Source organism: Bombus huntii, unplaced genomic scaffold (genome assembly GCF_024542735.1).
Source record: "Bombus huntii isolate Logan2020A unplaced genomic scaffold, iyBomHunt1.1 ctg00000084.1, whole genome shotgun sequence".
Taxonomy (NCBI): Eukaryota; Metazoa; Arthropoda; class Insecta; order Hymenoptera; family Apidae; genus Bombus; species Bombus huntii.
In genome coordinates this window covers 295,717-303,785 of record NW_026099339.1, presented here as the reverse complement: position 1 = coordinate 303,785, position 8,069 = coordinate 295,717, and the positions used below count along the sequence as shown (strand labels likewise).

The 8,069-nt window shown below is 32.7% G+C and overlaps 2 protein-coding genes across 11 annotated transcripts in view; one reads left to right on the top strand and one right to left on the bottom strand.

Annotated features, from left to right (window-relative positions):
• LOC126876589 (omega-amidase NIT2-A-like) overlaps positions 1–7,056 on the top strand; it is a 60,657-nt gene extending 53,601 nt beyond the window's left edge. The window contains exon 4 of the mRNA XM_050639506.1: positions 6,335–7,056. Coding sequence (XP_050495463.1) covers positions 6,335–6,546 — 212 coding nt within the window. The 3' untranslated portion in view covers positions 6,547–7,056. The remainder of the gene's footprint in view (positions 1–6,334) is intronic.
• The window catches only part of LOC126876591 (venom serine protease Bi-VSP-like), a 76,305-nt gene that overhangs the window by 57,262 nt on the left and 10,974 nt on the right, over positions 1–8,069 (bottom strand). The window contains exon 6 of one of the 10 annotated variants that reach the window (XR_007694355.1): positions 7,292–8,020. The exons of 8 other annotated variants lie outside the window; for them this stretch is intronic. The gene's annotated coding sequence lies outside the window, so the exon portion shown is untranslated. Of the gene's footprint in view, positions 1–7,291; positions 8,021–8,069 lie in introns of those variants that run through there. One more of the 10 variants, XR_007694354.1, reaches the window with a different exon arrangement.

Here is an 8,069-nt window from a genome sequence, read left to right as displayed (position 1 = left end):
ATTAGATCCGGTCTGCCCGATGACCTTGCCAGTGATAATAGCGGTTCGTTAAGGTGGTTGCAGTCTTGGTTTGCTTCTGTTTCGATTTCCAGCGAACTCGTCAGCCGGCATGGCTTCCGAGATGCTCCCCCTGAAACAAGTCGAAGGGAAATAATTAATGGACTCTCTGTTCGATTGTACGTGGATGACAAGCTGACCGTAAAAAGAAATATACAAATACGATTAGAAAATATAATCCGAACCCCTTTCGGTTTGATCTGAAGGTTTCTTTTTCTAGACGGAACCAAAGATTCTTATCTGGTTTATGGTGAGCTAAGGAACTCTTTGAAAACAGCATTTATAATTTTCGAAAAAGAGACAGGTATTTCTTGCGCGAACAATTGAATAATTAATTCGTTCTCTAAATATCCTTATTTGTTGTTCCTAAAATATATAATGATTGGAAGCTTCTTACGGGAAGCGCAATCAGCCGCTGATATCATTGAAGTCGAAACGCCATTAAAACCATATTACGATTCGCATGCGACATGCTCCATTCATGAAAACACAAAAGCAATAAACAAGTACAAATCAACGAAATAAATCCTCCGAGAACGAGACGTTACAGGAATTATACCATTGCGAGGATACAAAAGACTTGCTCATGAGCTACTTCCTTCAAGTAGTCGAGCGGTGTATTTTCCGGTCGTTAACTTCCATATAATGGGATATTAAAGAGTACGGACACAACGCTGCTATTTTTCAACTGTTCATTATCAAATTACGCAGCGGGAATCGTTGCAACGACAAAACTGTAACGACTCGTACCTGCGTATCTTCCATTTAGCTACGGTAAACGTTGACTTGTCTGCGTTTTTTTTTCACTTCCTCGTTACGGAAACCAGGAAAAGTGATTCACAATACAGTTTCTAACTGTACTTCTCGCGATTCTTTCTTAGAAACAAGCAATTGCTTCTTTTCAATTTCCTAAACCTATAATAAAACAGTCCATTCCTTGAATAGAAATTAACTTCAAAACTTTAGGCGCATACATTGTACGTATCGTATGTATGTATTTTGATTTGAAAAGAAACGCGGCAAACGCCTTTGAAAAGACGTTAGGTTTTCAACACCTTAACTAACTTAATTTCAGCGAGTCGTAAATCTGCTGCATCTCCAACATCTGAATATCCATCTTTTACAATGACTTGTTCTCCAATTTATTAAAATTACATCTCTCCCGTTGCACCGACCTTCTTTAAAGGTTCCCGCGGCAGGTTGAACCCGCATCACGTATCTTCCCTCTTCCTTCCGCCCCTGTTCCCTTTCTCTTTCTATCGGACGGGAAGAGCGGGAACGCTTAAAACGCGCGAATCACGCAAGCGCCTCACGATTTGCGAAACATCACGTGAAAATCACCGATCCGATCTCCGTGCGCGCGGTGCACCGTGGGGGTAACGATTAAATCGACAGGATATACTTTATTGGCTATTCCGTTATTACAGGCTGTAGTTGGCGGGGAAATAGTCACTATGGATCGATGAACTCCATTGTAACAACGCACCTTCGAATTGCATCGGAAACGCTTCTGTATTGCGTCCACCGTATAACCTATCATCGTGTGTTTAGGGTAAATCAGTGGATCGGAAGTTACGTTTCTATGTTTCTCGCCTGTCAGTATAACACTTTGCAAGAGATACAGCAAGATCCTAAAATCATTCGAGTACAAGTAGCGTAAAATGGTCGTTTAAATTTCAATAAATTAACTATTCATACGTTAATTGTACGCGGTCAGGATTAAGGGGTACGGCGATGGAGAAGATTTTGTTAGCTAGATGTTGAGTAAATAATCGAAGATGATAATTTTATAAATGTTTCGTATTTATGATGATGGAAAAGATTTAATTTGAGTTACGTTACGTTTGAATAAGATAGACTTTTCCAAGAGTGGAGGATTTGTAGAGATAGTGGACGTAATAGTAGTATGATTTAATACTTGATGTGTCTTTTTTTTCTTTGACATATAGGTCACTGTGGGGAGTAATATTGATCTAGATATAACTATCTTTTCTGAGAAGTACGTATATGCTTATGGGAACTATGTTTGGTTAATCAATAGAGCCATTCTTTTGAGAAATTGAATCTAGAAGAATTTGACGATATTTTGCCTTGTTTCAATAGTACATCATTTTAAAGAAACGCCTGCGATTATAGTATATAATTGCACATATACATATAATTGAACATAACAGAGTTTGATGTTCTGAACACCACGGTTGTAAGATTTTATTGAGACCCCAGTATTGTATCCGCACGGTGTGACCCTCTGTTGATGATTGCCCTCTCCACCAGCCGTTTAGTCTCATCTGTCTATCGTGCCTTACCGGCCAGGGGGTTTCCCTAACATCTGAGATATCAGATTTGCAGCTCGGAGAGGACAGATAATTCGGAATATCCCAAAGAAGGGCAAGGTACTGGCCGAGCCCCAAATCACTTACATAGAATTACTTACATAGAATTACTTACATAGAACAATCACTTACATAGAATTTTTTTTTTCTTTTCTTTTCTTTTCTTTTTTATTTTCTTGTTGAAATTATAATTAATTCTCACGTCGAGAATTTTCAGTTACTTTACTTAGTATTATACAGTGTTAGCTGATTATTAATAATAAGTTAAGACTTATTATAGATAAATATAATTTACTCACATAGAATAAATTCATTTAATTAATTATGAGATTAATTCACTTACATAATTATGACATACAAGTAAATTTTATAACCACAAATTTTATAACCACAAATTTTTAAATGTTATACTTTGAATCTGTTCTTACATTTAATTTTAATTTTAATTTTAATTTAAAAAAAAACCTTACAGCCAGTACCTCTAAAATATTCGATAAAAATTCTGATGAAACATTAATTGAAACATCTAAACGCGACAGAGAATGGATATAATTATACAATTTTCCAATATTTCAACATTCATTCATGTACACCGATTTTTATTATCACATTTGTTTCATATCTGAAGAATATGTATTTGTTGGCATCAAAATATTCTCTGTTTCAATCCTTGGTCATTTTAGATCGAGACTTCAAAATCTTCTTGATTAAAATTCTTAAATTTTTTTAAATGAGAATCATTAATTAGAGGACAAAAAGTTGTTTCAATTATTTGAACATTCTGCTATTCATACAATAACATATTTCATTTTAAATTAAAACGAGAATAAATACTATTGTGTATAAATTTAATAGAACGACACACGTGATTTGTAGTCAACACTGTGACAGTTTGTGCAATTACCTTTTAATCGAGTGGAAACGAGAGCATTTTCAAATTTCTATTAACCAACGGTATTATCAATCAATTTTAACAATGATTGAAGGTTGCAAAATTAAATATAATATGATTTATTAATAGCATACGTAGTGTTAAATTTGCAAACAAGCAGCGTATCTTTTAAGAATAATAAAGACACCAGAAAATAAAGATAATATTCTAATTACATTGCAAATTAATGAATAATTTAAGAAATGTATTTTTGTTATATTAATGTATCACAGATTCTAGGTAAAGTATTAATTTAATTTACTTATTACTTAGGAGATTGTATTTGAAATATAATTACAATTTGTAAGGTGTAATCAGCACACCTTTAAGCTAGTAGATATTTGGTAGCAGTTCTCAAGTCTTTGTGCAATATAGCACAATTGAGTTTAACCGAGTTTAATCCCTTTGACCAGCCAGCTTCCAATTTCATTTATGGCATAGTCTCCTGACAATTTCATGCCCTTCAGAAGAAACACAATGTCCTATTATCGTTTTGTGATCGTTGAATATGATCACTCTAGCGTTTTAATCTCCTTTCTATGTATGATGCGGGTATACCGTTTTCTGTTGTTTTTAGATTCAAGTGACGAAAACTTATGAAATGATATTTTAAGTTTAAACTGATCAATTAATTTAATTAATTGATTTATTGTAGCAACAATGGTAAATTGTTTAAATAGAGAAAGAAATTTACAACGAAAAATGTATGAATGTAATATTTGAAATCTAAAATGATAAATTATTGTGCGAAAATAATAAAACTCGCAATGTCAGCACATGGTCTCATTAGAACGTGTTTAACGAGCGTTTAAAATGAAAACGTTGAGGCTCTCGTGGTGTAAAAAGGCTAAATTCCTCATAAAAATACAAGAAATGAGAGGGAACGTTCGCCCTTGAACACATAAAACCAAAAAAAAAGAAAAAAAAATAGAAAAGGAAAAAAACCACAAATTTTAGTGAAGCTATTTTACTGAAACTTATTATATCATTTTAACAGCTATATATAAAACGTTGAATTATTTCCTTTCGCGCAGAGCAATTTTATTTCAAATTTCTAGCTTCAGAATGATAATTACGTATTTGTAATTATCAACAAGCTTTAAAAATATGGAATATTCAGCCAGATGAAATATAGATAAAGTATTTAGAAGAAAACAGATTGAAATGTTTTATGTAAAACGATTAAATTAAGTGGTTGAGTTTGAAAATTTGACTCGGTTTAATAATTCAATGGAAAAAATATTCGCCCTATGAAAAAAAATTCATGTTCCTGTCGATATATCGGCGAGGTGCTCCTCTACTTTCGACTGCTCTGCAATTCAAATGCAATACTCGAATATACATGGCGAAAGAAATGGAAATTGAGTAATTTAAGGGAACCAATTACTCTCGCGTCGACGTAACTTCAAAATGTTTCACGTGTCGGTGTTTGCGAAATGAAGTTCGTCGTTATCCGATTAACACGCTTGCAGATGCGTTCTTTTTGTTGCAAAGTAAATGAACAAATTGTACGAGGCAACTGTCATTAGCGTAATTTTAACGTATACATTTACAGTATGATATTAACCATTATTCAGGATTGTTAAAGTGAATTAATGCGTAACTGCGTCATCCACGATTGACCATGATTATGGTAGTGACTATTGCTATAAATGAAGCTTAATAGTTGTCGAAAAGAATCACTCGAAAATCGTGTTCATAAATCATTCTCTCGTCTCGTATCGTGTTCGTCGGGCGGAAAACAAGATTGTGTTTTAAAGAAATCGCGTGTTCCGATTACTTATCAAACTTACTGTGTCACTCGCATAGCAGAAGAAAAAGATTAAGATAAGGTCACCAATGAGCAAAACGTTTAACGTATAAGTGTGGTACATTAAAATTGAGTCCACTGCAACCCTCATGACATTTAAAATCCTACGCGTATATTGAGTAAAGTTGTTATATTAAATATAATCATATTAAATACAAGCTCGTCCGCTGGATTCCCAAATTATTTGGTTAAATACTTTGAATACGAGAATACCGAGTGTTAACAGTAGTAAATCCTCTATATGGTATGTTTACTTTGCTATCTTGAATAGGTAAATAACATTTCACTTTAACGCATTTAACCAATATTATACGCATATGCACATAATGTTACTGTTACATATAATGATATATACGTAGATATACACGTTAATTAAATCCTCTATATGGTATTTTTATATCAGTATCGTAAACATTGTAAACCGGAAATCTTTTATTACACACGTACATATACAGTCAATATTATTGTTACATATAGTGATACATACGTTGATCCACACATTAATTAAATCCTCTATATGCTATTTCTACTTTGCTATCTTGAATAGATAAATAACATGTCGCTTCCAGATGTCAAATAATATTTGCCAAATGCACATATAATGATATAATTACATATAATGATAATAACAATATAATAATTATATATAATATTGATAATAATGATATAATTACATATAATGATATATACGTTGATCCACACATTAATTAAATCCTCCATATGGTACTTTTGTATCGGTGTCATGAACATTTTTCCCCGAACGACCTTCTATGACGCGTGTACGTATATCGAGAATATCATTGTATTATATATAGTGATACATACGTTGATATACACATTAATTAAATCCTCTATATAATATTTTTACTTTGCTATCTTGAATAGATAAATAACCTCGAATATAGACATACAGGTACACTTACGTTGATATACACCTTTGTACAAGGTGTCAAAAAATTTTTTATCACGGCGTTTTTTTAAGACGATTTTATAGCTTCGAAATTGATCTTGACACGATTTTCAATGTCAAATTATTTTTCTATTGCATCATGTGATACTCATTAGGAGGAACGAAACCTCTGTTTTCTTAGAAAAAATGTTTGAAATTTCATTAATTCCTAGATTGATTTTATTTATACTTTAAGGTCAGATATGACATCAAATAATGTCAATACTAATATCTAGTTATTTGCCAATTTATAGCATCTGAAAAACAAGATATCTTCGAGACAGCGTGGGTTTTCTTTCCAACTTTCTTAACTTTCAACAATAAAATTTTCGTCAAACGATACAATCTATCCAACAAAGTTCTTGCACACAGCCAATCTCGTAAGAACATAGATCTTCTTCAAGTATTATTCTTCACAATGCTTCGTGTGGAATTTCTACTTGACGAGTTATTATTAAACGATTAAAAGCTTATTATTATACGATAATGTAATATCGTAGAATAGCTTTGATTGGAGATCGGCTGAAATTAGAAAACACCGTGTACGCCGTCTTTTTGTGCTTTGTTTACATCCAAGAGCGCCTAGTAACAGTGACACGAGAAAAGATAAGCAGCGTCAAAACAGAAGTACGGTTTCATATTTCAAGGAGTGGCAATCGAGAGGCCAGAGTATGTGAGCCGAAAAGTGTGTGTGTGTGTGTGTGCAGGACCGAGCAGGAATGCATTGGCGAGGTTCAGAGTTGATCGAGACGTCGAAGCATAGAGTCGTTAGAATTGAGTTGCGAGTGTTGTCGAGTGTTAGAGTTGCTAGTGAGAGAGAGAGAGAGAGAGAGTTACCAAATAGTTGTCAAGTTATTTGATGTAAATACGAGCGTTGCATTTAGTTTTCCTGTTAATCAAACATCGTTTCTCTGTCTAACTAATATCTGTATTTTCAATCCATTATTAATAAATTATAATTAATCGGACAAAATTACACCTTTAATATATTCCGATATTACAATAACTTACTTTTTTCTACGTCAATGGACACGAAAGACGTTGAGTGAGGAATTAGAACAAGTGTGGATCGTTGGAAACCACTATGCTGCGGTCTACCATTCGTTTTACCCTATATATACCACGGAACAAAGGATAATTTTCACCGGCTTCATCAAGAGCACATTTTCTAAGCTTTATTACTTATTATTACACCCATTATATTATATTATTATGATATTATCTAATTAATTGTTGTTTATTTATTTTGATGCTTATATTAACTGTTATTTGAAACATACTTTCAACAACGTAATAAATACAGAGTAAAGGTTAATGAAATTTTAAACAGCTTTTTCCAAAAGAACATGTTATATCCGTGTAAGGACTATAACACTTCTGTTTCCTCGTCATGAGAACTTTATGACGCAATAAAAACTGTTGTCCTTGAAAATTATACTCCAGATCAATTTTGTAATCCATTTTTTCTAACAGATCACCATCTCCCACGGCTATAACAAGTAAGTTTTTAACACTCTATACACATAGAAAACACGTATTGATTACGATTCTGCTGATTAAAACACGGAACGTCAATATATTTATTCACTATGCCAACACAGATAACATTTACCACTGACGAATATAATATATATTTGAAAGGATGGAAATTTTATTTAACCGACTATATGACCATACTCGGTTAAGTATCAACAGCGACTATCTATCAAAAAGATTAAAAATTTTAGCCATGTGATTTGGTCCCTTAAAGCGGGGATTTTAGAAGTAATATTTTTATAATAAAAGAATTCATGAAAAAGTTGTATTATCATACAACTAATGATAAAATGATCTGGTTCTTCGTTATATAATGTTCTAAAATTTGTCGTATATATAGGATGTACAAACCGTGATATCAAGGTATCAGTTCTTCCTTCCCAAGGGACAGTTTCATTAAAATTCTGATAGAATTAAAAATTAATTATTAATATTCTAACAATCATATGTGTT